Source organism: Ailuropoda melanoleuca, chromosome 5, assembly GCF_002007445.2.
Source record: "Ailuropoda melanoleuca isolate Jingjing chromosome 5, ASM200744v2, whole genome shotgun sequence".
In the NCBI taxonomy this organism is placed as follows: Eukaryota; Metazoa; Chordata; class Mammalia; order Carnivora; family Ursidae; genus Ailuropoda; species Ailuropoda melanoleuca.
Window position 1 is genome coordinate 32,153,124 of NC_048222.1, and position 23,840 is coordinate 32,176,963.

At 45.3% G+C, this 23,840-nt stretch overlaps 1 protein-coding gene across 4 annotated transcripts in view; it reads left to right on the forward strand.

Annotated features, from left to right (window-relative positions):
• Positions 1–409: 409 nt before the first annotated feature.
• The window catches only part of CMTR1 (cap methyltransferase 1), a 52,455-nt gene continuing 29,024 nt past the window's right edge, over positions 410–23,840 (forward strand). For 3 of the 4 annotated variants that reach the window (XR_002143865.2, XR_002143866.2, XR_859076.3), the window contains exons 1-9: positions 410–602; positions 2,599–2,736; positions 10,736–10,887; positions 12,730–12,888; positions 15,545–15,637; positions 17,068–17,139; positions 18,293–18,387; positions 18,507–18,579; positions 23,170–23,368. Coding sequence is in view for 1 of the 4 variants with exons in the window: in XM_002925082.4 (XP_002925128.1) it covers positions 2,604–2,736; positions 10,736–10,887; positions 12,730–12,888; positions 15,545–15,637; positions 17,068–17,139; positions 18,293–18,387; positions 18,507–18,579; positions 23,170–23,368 (976 nt within the window). In the remaining 3 variants the exon portion in view is untranslated. The remainder of the gene's footprint in view (positions 603–2,598; positions 2,737–10,735; positions 10,888–12,729; positions 12,889–15,544; positions 15,638–17,067; positions 17,140–18,292; positions 18,388–18,506; positions 18,580–23,169; positions 23,369–23,840) is intronic. The other variant, XM_002925082.4, reaches the window with a different exon arrangement.

A 23,840-nucleotide genomic window follows, 5' to 3' on the forward strand; every position in this document is an offset into this window, starting at 1 on the left:
TTCCTCCCGACCTTCGTTCAACATCTGTTGAGGATGTATTCTACCCAGGATGTTGGGGATACAGCAGTGAACAAGAAGACTGGGTTTCTGCCCTTAACCAGTTCACCGTTTACCTCTCTCAACTTGCTCTTAATCTATAAAATGAAAATAATAATGAGATCAAGTGAAATGAGGTGATGTGACGACACCTGCTCTTTTAATTTGTATATTTGTTTCTCCTCCCTAGTGCGGGAAGAGACGGTAACTCGGTTACTTTTGCTTTTGTACCCTCCCCACCTAGGCTCTTCCGCGCAGGCGCCCTGGACGGCCCTGAGTGGGGGAGGGGCGGGCCCGAACCTGCGTCTTCTTCCCGGGGGCCAGGACCCGGCCGCGCACAGGGTGCGGGCTGCCCGTGACGTCATCAAGCTGCGCAGCCCGCAGGGCGGGACCCGAGCGCGACAGCGCGGCCCGCGGACCGGGCTGGCTGGTGTGGAAACGAAACTGAGGGAGGAGGCGGCGGCTCTGGCAGCGGCAGGGCCAGGCCTGGTGGTGGCGGCGGCGGCGGCGACGGCGGCCTGACGCCCCCCTCTCCGCTCCCAGGCAGCTCACCCTCTTCCCTCAGCGTGAGTGCCGACGCGCGGCCTGGGGGGAGCGGGCGGGCGGGCGCGCGGGCTCAGCATCCCTCTGTCCTCCACCGCCGCCTCGTCCGCCCACCGGCGGTGGTGACCCTCGCCGCCCCTTCTCTCTCCCCCACTTCCTGCAACCCTCCCCCCGCCCCCCACCTGCTCCTCCAGCTCCCGGCAGCCCGAGTTGACGCTGACAATCGTCTCTGCGCACACATTCACACACTCACGTTGTTTTCAAATGAAAAGCCTGGCCGGGAGAGAGAGCTCATCTCCTCCCACAGTGAATAAGGGTGCGAAACCGACACCCTGGGAGAGCAGACTGAAGAGGGTATTTGAACCCCCGCCTTGGGGGAGCAGCAGGTAGAACCAGGCCTTTTGCCTTCCACGTAGAAGTTCCTTGCCTGGGCAGCTGCTTCTGGCCTGTGTCGGTCACTTGCGCGGGGCACTGGTTAAGGTGTGCAGCCTTCGCTCTCGGGCCTCAGTTCTTTCCAGTGGAAAACGAGAGGGTTGGAGTCGTTGGTTTGGAAGGCCCAAATCGCAGGTGGTTTGGGGAGGAGCATCAGTATCCTGCCTTTCACCCAACCGCTTACTCTCCTTTTTTTCACCCACCCCAACGCAGTCAACATTGAGTTTCCCTGTGCTTGCAGTCTCCCAGAGTCGCTAAGAATCAGATGGCCCGTTTTGCTTTTGTTATGGGCCTTTGGGGGGGGGTGGCATTTAAGACAGTGGTTTAAAGTGAAATGTGGTCTTGCTTTCTCTTTGTTCAACGTCCCCCGTTTTTACTTCCCCAGGATAACCCCTGCCTGTGGCTAGTAAGAGGCTGCCTCCTTAGAGAAAAGAAGATTATGCATTGGGTTGACTGGCTCATCCTTGAGTTGTAGAGAAGTGAACCATGTGATTCAGGGTTTTGTGACGTTGAGGGGATCGGTGGTATCTTTGCATTTCATTGCTCTCTTGCTGCTGTGATCCATGTTAAAAGCCTGTTTTGTGCCTCTGCACCTCCCCTTCCTCAAGGAATTGCAGCCCAGCTGGTCACCCACCTGTTTGCTCCTGTATTTTGAGTTCTTTCTCTTTTCTGAGTCTCCTTATAGCCCATCAGTTGTGTGTAAACCACACTGTATTCACTTACTACTCTCGCTTGCTCTTTAACTTGATCATGACAGAGTTTCAGGATGTCATACTCACTTCATTCCGTCTCATTACCACCCGCCCCCCATCATAATAACCTCCCATATACCTACCGATGGGCGTGGATGATGTGTGACGTGGTGCATGATTGTCTCCATTCTGTTTTCATGGAGGTGTGTTGGTATTGTTAAAATTATTTTTACACCAGAGCCCTACGATGTGGCTACTTCCAGCTTGAATAGTTTTCCCACCCTTCTATTTTCTCAGTTCTGAGTCATTCCTTACTTCCATTCCTTACTCTCATTAGAAACTTACCCAATTCTTATGTTTTCACACATCCTGAAACAAACCAGAACCAGTATTTGTATCATATAATGTAATCTCTTAATTGTCTTGGTGAAATAATAATTGTGATGGAGCAATCATTCTGGGATGGTCCCTTCACCTTGGAAATATTGGTTGATACTCGTTAGATTTCATAATTAATGTCCAGTATACGTTGTTGTCACACATGGCCAGTGTTGCACGAAAGGTATAGAATAATAAGTACCCAAGGTGCTTTTCCCCCCTGTGGCTTGTAGAGTTGATCCATGACTTTTTGGTATCTGACATCAAGGCCCTGAGGCCTCTGGGTCTGTGAGCACCACACATTTTCCAGTAAAACTAACAGCTATTATTGAAGACTAGAGCTTGGCTAGCATCCTTCCTGAACCTAAATTTGAGGAAGAGGCTATTCAAATGCCGGCATTGGAAGCTGTTTGGAATTGCCAAATCCCATCCCATTGATGATTTATATTTTGGAATCCTTGCTCTGATCCTAGTGGCTCTGACAAGGGCAGCTGACTATCTGAATTTATGGTTGCAGTAACAATGAGGAGGAGAAATGATCCAGAATGCACTGCCCCTATCAAGAAACAGAAGAAAAGAGTTGCAGAACTTGCCCTGAACCTCAGTGCTGCGTCTGGTGATGAACCTCCCTCTTCCGTCAATCATGCAGCAAAAGGTACGCTTGCCCACGTGACATGAGGCCACTGTCCATCTGGTTATTTGAATCCCTGGTGCCTGAATTGGCCAGAGCACAGTCTGTTGCCCCTGAGGAAAATTAGGCAAGTTCTACAGAGAGATGTTGGCTGTAGTCTCTCTTCCTTTCTGCCCATTCCACTAGGAATGTGCAACTTGTTTGAAATAAAGAATTGGCATTTTTGCAGTAATGCCTTAGTTCTGTGGCTAGTCGTTCAGCAGGTGGCACTCTTTTGCTGCCTTAAACCAGTTGGAAGTAGTGGTGAGCATTGAGTGCCCTGTGCTCTTAATTGCTGTTAATGATCCTGGGGCTCTTTCACAGGAGATGGGCTCTTTGCTGCAGGGATCTGGCCTAATTCCCCTCAGGTTTTTGCATTCTTTTTTCTCAGTTCCCTCAACTGTTGTGATCAGAAACACCCAAATGAATTGGAACATCCCTTTGTTCACTGTTGACATTAAGCTCAAAAGATTTCACTGATCTTGTTGAAACTAACATTTTGCTTTGCCTGTTTTTTAGGGTTATGGACATACACAGTGTCTGTAGATGCCTTTCTGTGGAAGAAGTTATAGAGTGCCTAGGAGCTTGCCTCAAATACCAAGCAATTAGAAGCATTTTCATTTGCATTTACCTTGACTTGCCAGCTGTATTCATTTCCTAGGGCTGCTGGAACAAAGTACCACAATCCGGGTGGCTTAAAACAACAGAAGTTTATTCTCCATAGTTCTGGAGGTTGCATGTCTGAAATCCAGGTGTCAGCAGGGCCAGGCTACCTCCGAAGGCTCCTGGGAAGAATCCTTCCTTCCCCCTTCTAGCTTCTGGTGGTTGCTGGCAATCCTTGGTATTCTTCGTTTATAACAGCATAACTCCAGTCTTTGCCTCTGTTGTTCCTCTGTGTGTGTCTGTTGCACATTTTCCTTTTCTTAAAGGGGCATCAGTCATTGAATCATGGCCCACCCTAATCTCGTATGACATTATTTTAATTTGATTACATATTTTCAAACGTCATGTTCCCTGGTGCTGAGTGGACATAGCTTTTGGGAGGAACACTATTCAGCCTGGTACACCAGCAGTCTTCCATTTTGGAGCCTTTGCTGGATCACTGATCAATTAGAATGAAATTTGGTAACAGGCTGGTGACTGAAAGGGTGTGAAGCATCCTTTGAGAGTGGTAGGAAATACAGTTTACAAGTGGTAGGCTAATTGAAGGGTGGTTACTCGTCAGTTGTACTGAGAAGCTGGTTCAGAAAGGAGAAGCAGTACAGCTGAAGCATTTGGTGCAGCTGTGGTCCCCGGTGAATAAGAGACTCTTATAACCTTGTGTGTGGAGATATGAGTGCCTTTAAAGTTGTCACTGGATTCCAGGATAGCGGAGAAAGGCTGTAGGTAATTGAGGTTACTAAGTAAGAAGGCAAAAACATAGTAGGTGTACTGGTTCCAGGGACTATTGAAGAAAGGGAGTTTTGCTTTTCACCTGGGATTTGAGCAGCTTGGTGAAGGTAGTCTCCTTAGGTAGAGCTCTGGGTTATTGGGAGAGATGGCCTGTACGGGAAGAAGGGAGAGCATGTCTGGGAGAATAAATGTACTCAGGTGCTGGAGGTATCTAGTTCTAAGTGGATCTCAGGGGGCATCTTCTTGCAGCAAAGAGAGGCCAACTGACAAGTAGAGGGAGGCATATGGTTAAGGATCTTTTAAGGGAACCAGTCTGATTTAAATTTCAAGCTTTTAAAATTGACTGAATTGAGATTGTCTACCCCCCTGCATTTCCCTTAATTGTACCAAATAGCTTTAACCTTTTCTGGAAGTAGCACCATGTGATTCAGTTAGGATTGACTATTGCTGTTGTATGTACAGAATGGAAATCTAAATGGCCAGTACCTTATATGCGTTTGGCAATAGGCCATTTGGTACCTTTTTTTTCCCCCAGAGGGAATGAAAGAGAGGGAGGGAGGGACAGGGAGAGAGAGAGAGAGAGAGTCTTAGGCTCCATGCAGAGCTCCACATGGGGCTTGATCTCATGACCCTGAGATCATGACCTGAGCTGAAATCAGGAGTTTGGATGCTAAACCCACTGAGACACCCAGGCGCCCCTGGTCCTTTTTATGTTTCTGAAAATGAGGCAGGAGGCAGAGGCAAATAAACATTGCTAGATTTCCCTGTTTTAGCTTAATTTAGCTTTCTCCTTGTCACAAAAACTGAGGGCTGGAGTTTGGTGTCTTCATCAGCAAAATTGCTCCCTGTACTCCATACCTGGCGTGGAATAAATGCTCAATAAATATTTACTGAATAGAATTGATTGAAGGCAACAGTAGTATCTTTTCCAAGAAGCTTAAAATGCTTCATCTATTTCATTTTGCCCATCCCTCCTCCATTCTGTAGAAGATCATTTCATTATGTACTTAACATTTATATCCTCTCTGTTCTGAGTTGGCTTCTCTCTTTTTTTTTTTTAAGATCTTATTTATTTATTTGAGATAGAGCAGGAGCTGGGAGGGGGAGAGGCAGAGGGAGAGGGAGCCCGACAAGGGGCTCGATCCCAGGACCCCGGGGATCATGACCTGAGCCAAAGGCAGATGCTTAACCAGCTGAGCCACCCAGGTGCCCCCTGAATTGGCTTTTCTTAGGCGTCCCCTGGACAGTGTACCCTGGTAGTTTACTGTCTCGCCAGAAGCTATATATCCACTGAGATTTCTATGCAGCTTTCCTAGTCAAGTCATTGCATTAAAGCAAATGTGTTTCCTTCTGCTTCAGCCACTTCTACCTGGACATACTGTTGAACAGATGATGGACACATGCTCTTTAGGGAGTACAAATAGAAAAACAAAAAAATAGTAGTTACTATTTCTGTCTTTCTGGGCCTTATTTGTGCTTTGTCTGCTAGATCAGGGTGGTGACTCATTAATAGGTCTATTTAGTTTAATGAGTTTGTTTATTTTACTTTATCGACAAGGTAAGTGTGTTGCCAGGTCAGAGATTGAGATCTAAAGAGAGAAAGGGATGTTGTTGTAACGGCCGCTGTGGCATCATGTGTTCTTTGCGTATCGTAAGAGGAGTTTGAAGGCATTTTTAAGCCTAAATAAACTCTGGGAATTTGCTATTAAATAACAACCTTTTGAAGTAAGAAGAGGCAGATAGAGGTCATTTTGTTCTTTCTGGTTGCTTCTCTCAGGGAAACTATGGTCTAGACTCCAAGACAATTTCCTTTTCTCCTTAGCTGTGCATCCAGTGTGGGCTCCTGGCCCTCCTACAGCATGTTGCCTTGGAAGTTGCCAGGCCCTTTTGCACGCACCACACTAGTAGCGCCTTCCCCTCCATCAGGTTTAATTCTTCCCTAAGTAGGCTCTTCTCCCTGAAACACCATCGCTTTCCTGTCAGCCCAGATTCATGACCTTAATCAAAAACTTCCTTTATCGGTATCTGTTTAAATTGCTCTAACGAGTTACCATTTGTCTGGCATGAAGGAGAAATTGAGCCTTTAAACAGGAATGAGTATATTCCACAGCAGTTGTTAGGCAGGATGTGATATTTATTAAAATCCATAATTTATTCCTCTGTATCTGTGCACTGCTCACCTTGGCCATTAATGGTTGGAGCTGCCTCTCCCTATGTGTTGTCACTGTCATTTTTAATCTTGGCATGTTTGCCCTACTGTTCTGTTGCCATGTAAAAAATTTTGCCCTGCTGTTCTGTTGCTATGTGAGAAATTTGAACTTGTATTCTTTAAAATGACTTAAGAGTAATGATTTCTGTCAGGTAGAGAAGAAATCTTAAAACTCTAAATAATGTTTTGGGCTCTCTTTTAGGTTTTAGAAGGGGAGCTCCTGGGGAGGTAAATGGGAATGCCACCCAGCTTTGGCAAGTTCTTAATGAAATTAATCATTTTAATAGACTGACCTTATTACTCCTGTTAATTTATATCTTCATTACAAAATTGTCTGCTCAGTGTTCGCTGAATTCTTATCAGTCTTGGGAAATGAAATCTCCCCTTTAGTTACTGCTGCAGCCATGACAGTTGTCTTCTTTCCATCTGATAATTGTGGCCGCAAAGGCCCAGGGGTGAAAATGGGCAGTGGCTGTGGTGTCTGTGGACATCAGGGCTAGTCTAGGCAACTTTGTCTTAAATCATGTCAGGCTAAGAATTGGCTTCAAATACCACATGAAATAAAAGAGAGAAATAAGGCTTACCCACCACACTTCTTGATCTCACAAAGAAATGCCTAGTAGGATGGTATTTTAGCTTCCATTCACCTCACTCTCAGAACCAGTACAGACATCTGTACGCTGGGTAACACCCAGGGAAGAGGAACGGAGGGGAAAGATCTCTGTTCCAGAGTCTGGTGCTGGTATTTTGCACCAGAGTCACCACTGATTTGCCTAATGAGCCCTCCACCCAAGTTTGGTTCTCTCTGTCATTTTGGTCCAAGAATGGTATGAAGACAAAGCAAACAAAAGATTTCTCTTTGAGATCTGAGGGTGGTTTGTACCCTGCATGCGGAGGAATGATGTTCGTGCCATGGATGAGTGCCCACGGCTGGGTCCTCAAGCAATCCTAACAGTCTGGCAACTCCACCTAGAGCTGGATTGAGGGCACGCTCTTCTTTGATAAGGATTCCAGGTTTTCCTAACCTTTTTGTAGGTCGACCTGTGAATCCCAGAAAGCCGGTGAAAGGAATAGTAACTGATCTAACATCGTAGCTTCTGGTTAGTCAGGACCCCGGATCCCTGGGCTATACAGAAATAGCCTTTAGGGCAGAGCTCAGGGAGCCACCCGCATTCCTGGTACCCCCTCTTTCTGTACCAATCAGTACAGGTTGAAGGCGTGGAAGCGACCAGGTGAAGAGCAACTGTGCCTGTGGGAGCGCGGTGCTTCCGCGCATGGGCCCTCTGTTGTAGGGTGCGTCTCTTCCGTGTGTGGGGGGTGAGAGGCGAGAGACCCGCGATTAGTCTTGAGCCACTCCAGAGGTCTTGCCCCTTAGATCTGCTGTCCTCTGAGCTTGGTCTGGAAAGGAAGCAAAGTCTTCTCAAGGAATGGTACTTTATTTCTTTATAGCTTTATTTTTTTACACTAATTTTCAAATGAATATATTCTTACTTCTCACACAGAAAATGCAGAAAAGTGCAAAACAGAAAATAAATATAACCTCACCCCACAGTTTCCATGGTTACTCATTGTTAATGTCTGGGTCTTTGCTTCTGAGTGGCACTCTCTGGCACTCTGTGACATGTGCTGCATTGGTCTGTGTAAGCAAGTCAGCTCCTTATCGAGGGAATTGGATAGCTTCCTAAGAGGAAGGGGTAGGGGTGCCTGGGTGGCTCAGTCAGTTAAGCACCTGCCTTCTGCTCAGGTCATGATCCCAGCATCCTGGGACTGAGCCCCAGGTTGGGCTCCCTGCTCAGCGGGGAGTCTGCTTGCCTGCCCTTCCCTGCTGCACATGTATGGTCTCTCTCTTACTCTCTCAAATAAATAATTTTTTTTTTTTTTTAAAGAGGAAGGGGTAGATTTGGTTCCTCTCATATAGGGATATTCTCAACCAAAATTTCTCTTTGCTAACTGCTAACTCTTAAAGCCAGAATGTTGGTTTTAAGTTTATTCTGATTTTTTCAAACATGTTCATAGGCTTTTTCTTTCTTCTGCAAAATGTTACATCCCTAAAAGAAAAAAATGCATGTTTATTTTAGCAATCTGATTTTTGGGTTTTTAAAATTATTATTTAAATATATTTTTTTCACGGACCAGTCTAAGTTATTTATTTAAGCCATCTCCTGCCATAAACAAAAGGATGGAAGGTCAGTATACTGTCATCATTTGACACAAGTAAGGAAGGTGAGCTTAGGGTCCCATGTACTTTTCTGGTCCTCGTGAAGAGTCATGGTCCAAACCAGTGCTGTGGTCCCTACTGGGTAGTGGTCCAGGTTCTCTTTATTCGTTTTCATAGGCAGTTGGAAGTGGATTCATGTGAGAGTTATGGAATAGAGTGTGACTACAGTTTCCCCAGGGAAAGGGCTTGGACCTGTTGCAGAGATGGGGGTGGGTGACGAACTCAGGGCTCTCTGTGCTCTCTGTGATGCGACTTCAGGAAGACTTTCAGCATACTCACTCCCACACCAGGGAGTGCTATGAAGTAGGGGAGGGCCTCCCACATCTGAGCTGAGCCCTCCTCATCGCCATGGGTGCCACTCAACATGGACTGCCCCAGCTGTGCCCCAAACCCACCTAGCAGCCCAGAAACCCAGGACCCAGCTGCCACCACCATTTTCAACCTGGACCTTAGTTACCTGATTTTTAAACTCTCTGAGGGTAGAATTATTTCTTTAGTAGAGTGCCACATTGTATATAGCATGGACCTTTTATAGAGCCAAAGTTGGTGTCTGATCAATTAAACAATACCAGTGTTTTGTTCTCTTGACGGGTCTGACAGATGCCCTATTTCAGCCTGCTGGCCAGAGGGTGGGGGAATGGGAGTTCTTAAGTAATAGTCCAAGGAAGGCCCAATTCTGTATTAAGATATAGGCATTTCATACTCATGCTTAAATTCTTTGTTGTTTAACCTTTTAAAAAAAAATTTAAAGACTTAATTTTTTTTTAATGGCACCAGGTTATAAAGCAGCTTTATTTATTTTATTTTTTTTTTTTTTAAAGCAGCTTTATTTAAAACCGTCTTTGTCAAAGTTGTAACACTGGAACAAAGTTAAATGTACCTAAATGAAGCTTGAAGCTATTTTCGTTAATAGTACAAATTTTGTCCAAATTTTGGGTATTACTATTTTCAAGTTTTCTCTTCTATATGAAACTATTAAAAGGAAAATTTGGGTATTACTATTTTCAAGTTTTCTCTTCTATATGAAACTATTGAACTATTAAAAGGAAAATTTAAGTATGTTACAGCTCCTAGATTACTTTGTACGTGCCTCATTCTATAAACAAATGTATTAGTAATGAATATATTAAGGCCATCAATCAAGACTTAAAGATTTTTTAAAAATTCATTGTAGTGAGTACTTAATTTTTGTTAAATGGGAAGACTCAGTCCAGGTGTTGGAGATGGAAAGTTGAGTGTGACACAGTTCTTGCTCTCCAGGAGAGACCCTGGCCAGTGCTGTGCTGGTGGTGCTGAGCACAGTGCGAGTGGGAATCAGGCCTGGGGTGCTAGGGGAGAGCATTTTGCTCTTCTCAAATGCTAACCCTGAACAAGTTTGTGTTCTCATGGGGAAGTGGATGGATCAGTGCAGATAGGCTTTAGAATTATGTCATTGCAAGTTATGAATACCTGAATAGTGACCATTATGGATCTTTGAAGAATTATTTTACACAGCTGCCTTTCCTCAACACCTCCCACAAGCAGCCAGGCTTTGACTCATCAACACAGATAGTTTAGTGTGTAGGGCAGGGTGATGATGGAAGAAGAAGAACAATTACTCCTGTAAAATGTCACAGCTCAACTGTGAGCCAGCTCTTCTCTGGGGTACTGTCTGTAATACCTGTAAGTTTGAAGGACTGTGAGGACAAAGGAAACTAGGAGATTAAACAATCAGAAACTGTTAGTCCCATGACAGAATTGTTGAAAATGGAGCTAAGTATCCGTGTATGGAAGGTGATGTTCAAATAATAAGCAGCAGAAATAATAATATCTTCAATAAATACATCTTATATTTGACAGTGTACTTTCAAACATTTCATTTAATCTTCATACAAGCCCATGAGGTAGGTATTATCATCTCAGTTTTGTAGGGGAAAAATTGAAAAGATGGGAAAGGACACCTGATATTTTGAACTCCCATCATGTGTCAAGTACCATTAGGAACTTTCAGTGACTTGCCCAAGATAACATAGTAAGAGGTAGAGAATACATTTGACCCTGGGTCATTTAATGAACTTGATGTGTGCAGTGCATTTTCTGAACACTAGTTGGATAAATGAAGCGTGGCCTTCTAGAGGTATTTGATGCCGAAACTCACCTGAATATTTTCTTTTTTTCTTTTTCAGCATCTACCACGAGCCTAAGTGGATCTGACAGTGAGACTGAGGGGAAGCAGCACGGCTCTGACTCTTTCGACGATGCATTCAAAGCAGACTCCCTTGTGGAGGGAACTTCTTCTCGCTACTCCATGTATAATAGTGTCTCCCAGAAGCTTATGGTATGTCAGTGCTTGGGTTGGGTTCCTAAAGCTCCACCAGCAGAGTAAGAGAATGGAAATTGTATTGGTGTGAAAAGGGGAAAAACTAGGGCATGAGTTTTTCCTGTTTTCCAGCTACTGAAATTTAGTAAAGTGTGGCCCCCTTCTTAATAGAAGTATCGGTCACATCTGAATCATCCGTGGGAAGTGGCTGTGCAGGCCTGCTTGTCCTGTCCTGTCCAGAGCTGGATCACCCTTTGGTCTCCTTAGTAATGAAAGCTTATCATGAGTACATGTGAACGTACTTCCCTACACATGGACGTGTGTGGTTGGGTAAAGAGGCTTCATGATGTGAGTTTTTGCTCTATTGAGTGATTTTAAGAGAAATGACTAAAATCCTGCTCACTCCCGGGTGCCCAAAATAAATGAGAGTAGTACAGTCTTTTATGTGACTTCGAAAAGAAGGTCCAGTTTTCCTTCCCAACTTCTGTACTCTGTTGATATACCAGAAGGAGGAAAGTGACGAGGAAGACCTGTTTGCTTTCCTGATCAGACTTCAGTATAAGTGCACAAAGGTTAGGGAAATTCAAGGTTGCTTTCTGGCTACTTTAATTTTAAAGGTATAAGTTCTTTCATTTTCTTTTGTATTCATTTAGGAATAAGAACTGCCACGTATGTCATAGGATTTTAGTTTGTGGCCCCAAGGCTACAAATTTGGGGAAGTGGACAGTGGGGAGGCTTGTGACTCAGTCAGCCTTTTTTTGTTTGTTTTTAAAGATTTATTTATTTATTTGAGAGAGAGAGTGGGAGGGGAGAAGCACAGAGGGAGAGGAAGAGAGGGTACCCCCCAGTCAGCCTTTTTGACCTGGGGAGAGTTTTGTGGCTACTATAGGAATTCTGTCCAGCTCTTGACTTGGTAATGCCCCTTCCAAAGGGAATATAGACCCTCGAGGGGGGATTACATTTTCTTAGGATTGGAATTATTTTATTGGATAAGGGTCCTTGGGGTCTGGGATTGGGTCTCTGATTTTGGGGGTATATAACTGGACCCAGTGACTCTAGAGTTTAGTGTGAGCTTATGGACAGTTGTGACATTAAAAAAAATGTTCCCAGGGCGCCTGGGTGGCTCAGTCAGTTAAGTATCTGACTCTTGATTTCAGCTCAGGTCATGATCTCAGGGTCGTGAGATTGAGCCCCGCATTGGGCTCTGCACTGGGCGTGGAGCCTGCTTGGGATTCTCTCTCTCCATCACCCTCTCCCCCTTCTCTAAAAATAAAAAGTTCTTGTCCAGTGTCTTAATGGTACTTATGCGTCCATACCTCAGTGTTACATGAAGTGAGTTTTCAGTTAATATCTTGATAAGTGAACTCTACAGCCTTCGTTGTCTTTACCTAGTAAGGCTGTTTGAGTGGCTGAGGGTAGGGTAGAGTCGCTGCTTGAAGCAGTTCCACTGTAAACTTTGTCCTCTGTACCAACTCAACTCTAGATCTGCTTTTCACTTAATCGGACAAATTAGCTGGAAGGGCAGTTGTGCAGATGTCCAGTGAGATTCATTAAGTGCTCTTGGTGCTTTTAATTACAGCTATGAGGTGCCTTCTCATTTATCCAACTTCTGGTTGCCCTAGACTTTCACTTCCAGAGTAGATAGCCGCTGGGCCCACAGTTAAACTGCCGTTACTTATTTATGCTTATTTTCTTCATTAGGCTAGAAGGAAAACTTTTGGCCTTACTCATCTTTGTTTCTCAGAGTTTAGTATAATGTCTGACACGTGATAGGGGCTGAGTAGATATCTGTTTGTTTATGTAAGTGCTCCATTATTATCTGTTTATTTGTATAAATGCTCTGTTTTGTCTCTTTTTCAGGCCAAGATGGGCTTCAGGGAAGGTGAAGGATTGGGTAAATACAGCCAGGGTCGGAAGGACATAGTTGAGGCCTCTAATCAGAAAGGTCGAAGAGGCTTGGGTCTGACACTGCAAGGCTTTGATCAGGAGCTGAATGTGGACTGGCGAGACGAACCAGAGGTAACTGGTGAGGGGAGGAGGAGACAGGAAAGCCAACTCGTGCTTTCGTATGCATGGTTTTAAGTAGCCGTGGTAACAAACTAGAAGTCTCCAGAGGCAGTGGGAATTGGAACTGAGTTTTTACATGGAAGATACTGGGGATGTCCAGAATGGAAACAGAAGAGGTATACTGAGGGAACTATATTAGGGTGAGGATTTGTTTTCTGTTAAAGACCAGTGGGTAGAAAATGCTGGAAAGCAGAGTTTGGCTCCACAAAGAACTTTAATAAATAGATGCCCCTTTCCACTAGTGGCTAAGGTACCTCACAAGGTAATGAGTTCCTTCTGCTGAGAGGATTCAAAGGGGTTGGATGAGGACCTGCTCTCCCATTGGGTGAGTGACTGGATTAGGTCCCCTCTAAGGTCCTGCACCTCTACGGGTTTGTGACACCCCAGCTTTTATGTAGGTGTTTGTTTATACTGTATAGCTTTCCTCTTGTGGGTTTAGTCTGCTTATCTGCTTGGGTACCGGTTTTTTTTAACCCCAACTACCGAAAGAGATTCGTATCCTTTTTCATGGCACAGATGATGTTGAAATTTTATTTTTATTCATTAATATGTGTCCTATCTTATTTCACAGAGGATTCGAAGTAGGTATAATGAAACAACTAAAAATAATGATGAAATATTGCCATTATAGAGTTGAAGCTAGAGAAAATAGAACACAAATGTCTAGTCTTCTGTGTAGCTGGGTAGTTGAGCTTCACATGTGGCTGTGAACTCTGGAGAATTGATATTTTGTCTCTGTGATGTTCCAGTTCAGGAAAGAACTCCTGTGAATTGCACATGATAAAAGCCTAATAAGGCTTCAGAGTAAGATGCTGACAAGCCAGGAGCTAATGGCTTCTGGGGGTGGTCCTGCTATGTTGCCTTGTAGTTGCGAGGAGACGAGACCAGCAGAATAGCATGAGACAGCGCAGAATAGGGTAAATATTTGTAATTGGGTGTGAGGCGTAGGTTTTTACCTCAGAAATTCTTGGCGCTTTTCATGTCCTCATTTATATGAAAACCAGTAAAGAGTCCTAATCCTCATAGTGGGGCAGAATTAGAACCAACTTAGCTAAACTCAAAATCTCAAATTTGCCCATAAAATCTCTATTTTTAATGGAGACAGGCTATTGAAATTCCTTTTTGAGGCAAGGCTGTCCTAATTATCATTTACCGTGATTCAGTTTTTCTCCTACAAAAGATGCCCTATTTCTTGGTTAAGAGTTTGGCTTAACTATTAGTTGGTATCCACTTCTTTAAGGTAGATGAGTCTGGGTCGCCTCAGGTGGCTGTCCAGTCCTGGAGTCACTGCAGAGGAAATGCCTGGTGGCTTCTGCAGCCCAGGAACATGGAGTGCCAGGTTTGACCCTCAGACAGAGTCCACTTTGCCGTCCGTTTTTCCTTTTGATGTTCACACTTCTGTGGGGAGCTTGAGTCTACTTATTCTCTCCAAAGGGACATCCAAGTGTACACGAGCTTTCTTCCCCATACAGTTTATAACTTACAACCATTTATAAATGGTTAAAGGTGATGGATTTGACTGGGCGGGGGGAGCCATGATTCACTGCCAGATTCAAAAGGGCTTCAGTAAATTTTCTTTTAAACTTTTTCTCTGTTGTTGATGGTTGGCCTGCTCTCAAGACCTTGCGTTGTGTTACCATTTTATGCCTTTCAGAGCATGTAATATTACCTTTAATCACATTACTTCAGTTTGCAATGGTGAATCTCTTCTCCACACTTGCTTGGGAGGCCGCGTGTAGAGCTGCCATGCAGGTTAGCCGCCTGTTCAGGTTTTATAATCCATGTCTCCAGCCCAGTGAATGTAGTCCTGGCTCACATTAGAATCCTCTGGGGTCTTCTAAAAAATATGACTATACCCAGTTTCTGCCTCAGACTGACGGAATCATATAGTCTGAGGGTGAGGCCTTGTTAGCAGTACTTTTTAAAAGGACTGTGGAAGGGTGCTTGGCTGGCTAAGTTGGTGGAGTGTGCAACTCTTGATCTCGGGGTTGTGAGTTCAAGCCCCATGCTGGGTGTAGAGATTACTTAAAAATAAATAAAATCTTAAAAAAAAAAGACTGCAGGTATTTCTAATGTATAATGTAATTCAAAAATTAAGAGAAAGCACCATTGAGATGCCAGTTTCTGCTCTGGGAATGAAGAGGCGAGGAATCCCCTTTGTGAATAACACTTTGAAAGACATCAGGAGGCGAGACTCATTGCCACTGGGTCTTCCAGGTATAATTACCTTTTCATAGACTTATACCCTGTGTGCACTTCTCTGTGCCCCCAGTGCTCTGATTGTAGGCACCTTGGGTCAAGGACCGCATCTTTTTAACCGCATTCTGAGTACTTAGCCCATAGTACATATTTATAAATAATATTGGAACAAATTAAAGAAACTTTGAAGCTTTGGGAAGATTCTGAAGATTCAAACTAGAATTGTAGCTGGCCTTCCAAAGTTAACCTTCAGGATCCTGGCTCAGTTCTCATGTCTGACCAGCACATTTGGCCTCAGCTTCCCGGGCCCTTCCATCTGTCTGAGTCCCTTGATTGTTTTGGGGGAAGCCCTTGCAAGTTGGGGCATAGCAAGTCTTCCCTGACTTACTTGCCTCTTTTTTGTTTGTAGCCCAGTGCCTGTGAGCAGGTGTCATGGTTTCCAGAATGTACCACTGAAATTCCTGACACTCAGGAAATGAGCGATTGGATGGTTGTGGGAAAGGTAGGATTTCAGGAAAATGTACCTTGAATTCTTGGCACTTACCTCCTGACTTTTCTTCTTGAGTCCAGTGTGTATGTATGTATGTATACTCATAGTTTAAGAAAAATGTGAATCTGACCATTCTGGCAAGAACGAAGTTTTGTCAAGATGGTGTGTCAAGGGCTTTACAGATATGCCCCTGGGAGATGTGACAGGGTTTTTTTTCTCCCTGTTATTTAACTTGCAAGGCAGCACAAAATGCATAACTTACGTCTTCCTCATGGATGCTTTTTAGAGTAGCTTATTATACATTTGTGTATATGCTGGTCACTGCTGGGCACTGTTCCAGGTAGATGAAAAGACACTGTCCCTGTCCTCAGAAAATAATGAGGGAGTTGTTACAGAGGGAATTTGTTTAATCTCCTTCTGGAAAACTAAGAATAAAGTACATAACTACCAAATCAGTATGGTCTAGAGAGCAGTTCTCAAGTGTAAGGCCCCCTGGGGATCTCCCAAGACCCTTTCAGGGGCTCGAAATGGTCAAAGTTATTTTCATAATGGTACTGGAAAGTTATTTGCTTTTTTCACTCATTCTCTCACAAGTGTCCAGTGGAGTCTTCCAGAGGCCGTATCACAACCAGTTGAATGCAAATGCAGAGAGGAGAGTCTAGCCATCTTATATTAAGCCAGATAGTAAAAGATTTGTAAACACGAAAAACAGTGCCACTCTTCTCATTAAAAATTTTTTTGGGAAATATAGTTATTTTTCATAAAAATATTTATTTTTATAAAAATACAACATAATGTATTGTTCTTTTATACTAAACAAAAATTGTCTCAGTTTCTAATAATAAATGTTGATATGTACATATCCCCTCCCATGAACAGAAGCTCTTTGGGATCCTCAGTGGTTTTGAAATGTGTAAAACCTGGGAACACCCAAGTTTGAGCATCGTTGTTTTAGAGATAGCCTCACTCAGCCATGAGGTTGGATTTGACACCTCTGTGAGAGTTTCTTGAGCCCTTGTTATTTCTGATGCTACCCGGTCAGTGCCTGGTGTCCTACAGTTGTACCCCTCACAGATCAAGAGGCTTCCTGGTTGAAAGGCTTCTGTCATTTAGGGCAGTCCCCATCCTTCTGCCTCCATGCTCTGGGGGCAGACAGCTTGAATGTTTCCTTCCTGTTTGCTTTTCTCAGCCTCAGCATTCATGAGTCTTGTATCCATATGGTGCTCTAGTCAGAGCACCCAGGGGGCTGCTTCATCTCACAGCCATCTGGAGTATAGCCAGAGGGATTTAGGATTTTCTCTTTCCCGCCCCTCAGGGATTGATGTTCTTGGCAGAGACTCAAGCTCCTTCTTGCTCTACTCACTTGGAACCCTCGTTTCTCCATTCATTCCCCCAACTGCAGTCATACATGGTCATTATTGATTATTTTCTTCTTTCTGTAGAGAAAGATGGTTATTGAAGACGAGACAGAGTTTTGTGGGGAAGAGCTGCTTCACAGTGTGTTGCAGTGTAAGGTAAGGCCTGTGACTGGAGCCGGGCTGGAAAACCTCGTGTGAGGGCATATGCTGGGCTCTTCCAGTTCTTTTGAATTGGTTGGGGGGCGGGAGGAGCTGAAGTTTAGCTAAGATTTTTCTCACAGATGAGATGTGTGGCTCGCTACATTTCTCCAAGGTATCCTTTTTCCTGGAGCCTTGTAGTGTTGTGCTGTCCCTGTGGTCAGTAGCCAGGAAAGGCTCCACTTAACCTCAGTGGGTCGGTTCATCACAGTCCTGAGGGGGCCTGGTGTAGTGAAAGGTTTGGAATCATTCGTTAGTGTCAGATAGACCTGAACTCACATCCTCGTTTTGCAGCTTTCTTGTTGTGTGACCTTGGGCTGGTTGCTTTAGCTGGTCTGAGTTTGAGTTTTCTCATCTGTAAAATGGGGAGAAAATACTTCCTGGGATTGTTGTGAGAATTAAATGGGATAGTCAGCGTGAATGGGCAAATGTTAGTCTCTCCTTGATAGCTTTTGGCGTGAGTTTGTGTCAGGAAGTACATTGCCTGGGGCAGGATGAGCCAGGGAGACTCTGAGGAAGAAATGAGTTGGAGAAGAAGCCTCAGACCAGCCTCACCAAACTTATTTTTTTTTGCAGGCAGAGGGTTGGGAATATGCTTGAGGTGACTGGAACTCAGGTGAAGCGAGGCTTTTTTTTTTCTCAGGGAGAAAACTTGGGAAGGGAGAAGGGATCTCTACTGTGTGAATAGGTGCCATCACAAAACACTGGGCCTGGTTTACTTTGCCCTCTCTCTGACTGAGCCTTAATATCAGAGCTCTGTCCCTTGGAAAGTTGCTGCTGGAGTGGAGAAACAGATTTGCTCTGAGGATTTGTGATGCCGACAGGTGGCTTTGTGCCCACCCACAGGTGCCATTTATTAACCACTTACTGTGCAGGGACATGCTTACATTTTATTTATTTATTTATTTATTTACCACTTCACCCGTGAGGTAGTTGAGGCTTGGAGAGATTGAGCAGTTTGTCTAGGGTCACACAACCGGTCATTTCAGAGCTGGGATGCAGCAGTATTGTCACTCTTCCGAGGACTGAGTTGGGCTCCTCAGGCTCTTAAGTCCCCTGTCCCACCCTGGAGGGCGACGCTCACCTCGACTTTCTGATTCTTTCTGTGCAGAGTGTGTTTGATGTTCTGGATGGGGACGAGATGCGGCGAGCTCGGACCCGGGCCAATCCCTACGAGATGATTCGAGGAGTCTTCTTCCTAAACAGGTTTGCTGACATTCCCCACCTCTCCCCTCCCCTGACACGCACTGTTCCACCTTTTCGTCTGAACCTCCACTTTCCATACATCTGGCGTACTGAGTTGCGTTTTTCCGTCTGTATTGCAGGGCGGCAATGAAGATGGCTAACATGGATTTTGTGTTTGATCGCATGTTTACAAATCCACGGGACTCTTGTGGGGTGAGAGCAAGATTCTTTGTCTGAATTCATAGTGCTAAATGGGCTTCCGCTTCAGTGGCCCAGAAGTTGCCATTTGTGCAATGCTAGAAGAGTATTCCTGCTGTGTGAGAGAGATTTTGCTTTGAGCTCCTCAAAGTAGGTCCCATGGTGCTCCTGTGGTCCCAGGGGTGCTCCAGTATGCAGTTGTCTCTAGGGCTTCAGGCCCCGAGTTGTGGCCCCCGACTCTGCAGGTCCTGCTGCTCACCCCAGGGAGAGGTCGGTAGGGCACGCGGCAGTGGCAGAGGGACATTTCTGGGCAAAATCAGCAGTTGTGACATCCGTAGGCTCAGGGAACAGGGAGGTGGAGGGTATGAGGTAGAGCATGGGCCCTCCTCCTGCATCCATTAAACAGGTATTTATCCTGCTCCTACTATGTGCCAGGCACCAGAAATAGGATTTTGGATGAGGTAGATGTGATCCCTTCCTCCGTGGCACTTAGGTTCTGGATGTTCTGGTGGATTCGAGAACTGGCAAGGGTTCAGGGTGGGGATGTTTGTAAAGCCTTTCTGTGGAGGCCAGTTGCTGCCAGGGTGAGTATGTAGTCCTTAGAGTGAGCTCGTTTTCCAAATTCGAACTTGTGGCATCATCTGACATGGGTGCCGTGGCTGGTATGAGAAGGAAGTGCCCAGGGAAATGTGCATATTGAATGAAATGTGAGCACCTGGGTCCTTTCACCGGTTTATTGAAACTCAGTATCCTGTCTGAAAATCTAGGCTGTGGTGTTCAGTGAGGGGTTGCGGGGCAGGAAGTACAGCGCTTACATCGCAGGTGGTGTCACTTAAGTTCATCCCTTCTTTGGGCCTCAGCTGCCTCATCCCTGAGATTAGCCCTACTAACGTGTCAGAGGATTGGGGTAGGACCAGAGGCCCTTAAGATCTGTTCCATTTCTAAGATCTGTGATTTCAGATGTGGCCACTTTCCCTTTCTGCCTTTCTGAACCAGCTTTGTGTGGGATCATAGTTATTAGATTTTGGCCCTTCTCAAGAAGTGGTAGAGCAAAATGATTTTCTACTTTGCTACATCTCATTCCTCTGAACACAGACACACCGTAATGATAGAGAAAAAGGAAATTTCATTCTGGCATTCCCTTCAGGGTTTCAAAGCACTTTTACTCAGGCCCAGAAAGTTAGTTCTCTAGACAGTGAAGGGCCAGGAGCCAGCTGTTCCCAAACCTGTCTCTGCTTCACTCACTCTCCTTCCACTAGGGCCCCTGATTATCCACCCGCTAAAGGAACTTATTTTCCAAGTTCTTTAATGTTTCAGTTCCACCTCCCTGTTTCCCTCCATGCTGGCAAAACTGGCATGTGAACCCCTCCAGCCCCTAGGCATTTCTCTCTCCTGGGTCTTCCTCCCTGTTTTCCAGGACCAGCAGGCAGCACAAAAGGGCTCTTGGAATTAGCATCTTGAGAAAATTAGGTTGATATAATGTTGGTTTAATTTTCTGAGCACTAAATGATTTCCTTTAAACCCCTGCCTGGCAGAGGAGCTCTGTCAAGCTGCTGGGAAGCACAGCATCATTTTGGGCTTTTGAATGTAAACGCCTCCAGCAGCTGGGATCTGGTTATTGTCTTTTGCTGTCAGGAAAGTGAAGGAGGCACCAGGGTTGTACCATTCAGGTCAAGGGTGGAGATGTTAGTTACGTCGGAAAAGGTAGCCGTGTTTGTAACGCTGCAGGCACCTTCTTGACCTGAATTGATTGTTAGTGGCCATGGAGAATTGCCCTTTCAGAGATGTTTCTCTGCACTCCACTATAAAAAGTGATTTCTCTCCAGCCCCTAGTGTTTTCTTCTCTTTTTCCATCTCTTTTTTCCCCTGAGGACCCAACAGGCTGGGTGTGTTTTTCAGGAGAGCAGAGATGCTCCAGAGCAATCACCAGCAGAGATGGGAGCGGCTGAAGGCCCAGGCACACACCTGGGTTTGCTAGGGCCTCTGGCTCTTGGATCAGGCAGATTTTAGAATAAGAGCATGGAGAACTTGAAGCTTGGGCAGGCGTGGGGAGGTTGGAGGTGGGAGGCAGAGGGGACTATGAGGTTTTTCACTGGCATTCTGGTTCTGTGGGTTGTGGTAAGAGGAGAAGAGAGACTAGGTAGGGAAACAAATTGTAAATAAGAATTGGAAGAGACAAGGGAAAGAAGGGAGTTTAGATTCTTTGGGTATATGCTAGCCCATAATAAACCGTAACATTATGTGTGGGCTTTGTGTGCCTGGGGGTGTTGCTGAGGCAAGTAAACGTTGCGTGTGAAGCCTTACAGGAGACAAAAACTGAATGTGGATCTTTGAGTTCCGGTGGTATCTTAGAGGAAATTAGACAGAACTTACAAAGTGCCCACTGAGCATGGAGTACTACATGAGGCGATGGAAAAGGACAAGAGTTTTGACTCTAAGGAAGTTGATCCAGTTGAATATTGTATTATCTAATGTTTGTTTAGTATTCACAGTTTATAAGCATCTTTAACATATGGTACTTTAATCCCACAACAGCCTCGAGAACCTACATTAGTCCCAATTTACAGTTGAGGGAGCTTGAGCTTAAAGGCATAGATTGTATGCTGCCCTTAACTGCACAGCCAGTAAGTGGCAGAGGTGAGAACTCCAGCTGTCCTTTCTATGAAAAGACCTTTTGGTCATGACCTGTGAGGGTTACATGTCTTGAAATCAAAGAATGAGATCATACTTATGCCCTCTTTTTGGAGGTGAGATTTTTTCATTGATTTATTTTTCCTTCCTTCTCCCAGTCTTCCTCTGGGCCAGCGGCTTGCTGGGAGAGCCTAGAGCCTAGGGCTAGGCATGGCCAGTGGTGAGGAACGTTGTTTTTCCTCTTTCCAGTGTGTGCAGGTCTTAAACTTGTGACCCTTGCCTCATTACCACTGTGCTGCCTAGAACATGCTACATAATGTTCTCAGCAAATGCCGTTAGGTCTTTTTTTTGTGTGCAAATGAATATAATCCAAAAATATGAATAATTGATGGCTCAGGAACAAAGAATACTGGGCTAGATTGGTGGGGAAGCAGAGAAAGAACTGATACATCTCAGCATGCCTGGGTGGGTTTGTCATAGGATGACGAAGTTTATTTTTAGCTGAAGTCAGTTTCTCCAGAGACTTCTTCACTGTTTTGATAAAGCTGGATAGCTATCATCAGAGGCAGGGCCCTTTTCACCCAGAAAGTGACTAGATTGTGAACATTCGTATTTTCCATTTCTTTCTTAAAACTGTTTCCCCTAAAGCTTTCTGATCTTTATCTAGCAGTTACAGAACTCTGGACAAGTACTCAGCCGTGACACACCTATGGAGAGGGAAGGCCAAGATGCCCAAGCTCCTTCTCTCTGGATGTTCCTCAGGGTCCTCTGTAGTCACCTGCCCTAGAGCTCAACCTCTTGTTGTCACCAGTGCAGATGGCTTATCCCCTCTGCCTCGGAGCTAGGTCGGGACAAGTAGAATTCACCCTCTACGACAGGTGTATAAAAGAGAAACACAGTATGGGCCAGTGCTGGGTTCAGTGTAAATTTCAGATTATGAGTTGAAAGGTACGGAGTAACCAAACCTATAATCCGGTAAAAATTCAAATGATTATTATAATTTAGTTACTCCTAAGGTGGGCAGGTACTCTGGGGGCTGCCTGGAGGCTACACACCAGCGTCTTCTTCGCCCCCTGCCTTGTCAGCCTCTAGTTCTGCGTGCCGCCCCATGCGCCTGGCTAGCAGAGGGGCAAAGGCAGGAGAAGGGAGTGCAAAAAAGGAGTCTCAGTGCACTATGATATCTTGGATTGGGTTCTGGAACAAAACAAAGACTAACAAAACCTGAATCAAGTCAAACTTAGTTAATAGCAGTGCCCCAACAATGGTTTCTTAGTTTTGACAAATGGCCATGTAAGATGTTAACAAAATTGGAATCTGGATGAAGAGTATATGAGAACTCTGTCTTTGCAGCTTTTCTGTAAATCTAAAATTATTCCACAATAAAAAGTTAATTGAAAAAAAATTGGGAGAGCCAAGAAGGAAGGGGAGAAGGGAAGCAAAGCCTGTGGTTTGGAAAGGTAGGCCCTGTGACTGGGAGGGGGAGATGTTAGAGCCCCTCAGGCTTTGGGTAGGAAGACCTGAGTCCAGCAGTCAGGCTGACTGCATTCCGATTTAGCTTTTTTGCACACAGGCTGTGAGCAGGTTGCTTTGTCTCTTGGTGTCTTTTTCCCTGTCTGTGAGTGGGGGTTATAGCATCTACTCTGCCCTGTGGGACTCTTGTAATTACGGCAGGATATGGTAAGGAAAGGACTCTGAGAAACAAAAATGCATGCTCCCGATTCCTAGTAAGATGCTTTTATTAGGAGTCTGAGCTGGGCCCTGTGGTTGAAGGCATTAGGGCTATTTTGAGGTGGGGATGGGCAACTCCACAGGGCGGTGACCACAGAGGATACACACCTGAGTCTTGTGGCCCCGGCGGGAGCTTTGCTGTGTGCTTGCTGAAAGGCTCATTTTACTCCCCCTGCATTCTCCTTCCTGTTCCCCATTGAGCCAGACTTTTCCCCTTCCTCCCTTGTCCTCCACTTGCCTTTGCAGAAACCACTGGTAAAGGACCGGGAAGCTGAGCTTCTGTACTTTGCTGACGTCTGCGCGGGCCCAGGCGGTTTCTCGGAGTATGTGCTGTGGAGGAAGAAGTGGCACGCGAAGGGCTTCGGAATGACTCTGAAGGGCCCTAATGACTTCAAACTGGAGGACTTCTACTCGGCCTCCAGTGAGCTCTTCGAACCCTACTATGGTAGGGACATGGAGGAGGGTCCTGGGGGCGATGAGAGATCATCCTCTCCGAGGACTTTAAGTCAGAAGCAGTGATTATCCCCTGGGCATGTTTTCTTTACTAGGTCTCTCAGCCTGGGGTTTCCAGTCCATGTCGTGAAGGTCTTGGTTCCCTCTAGACTGTCCCTTTTTACCCCACGCCTGTAGGATGCAGGTTAAACACTTCACTAGGCAAACTCTCATCAAAACCATATTAAATCCTCCTTTTTTCTCTTGTGGTGACAGGAGATAATGAAACTGCCTGATCTCCGGCTGAGAGTTGGCAGAGTTATTAACAAATACCAACCGCAAGCCCGTCTCGGGCCCTGGGCGCCGGCTGTGGAACGCGCTGAGTAACAGCGCAGCCCCACGGCAGTCCCCTCCGCTCGTTCTTGATGGCTGTGATTTGGCAGCAAATCCCGAGTTCTTCTGTAACAGTTCTTATTTAAAAATTG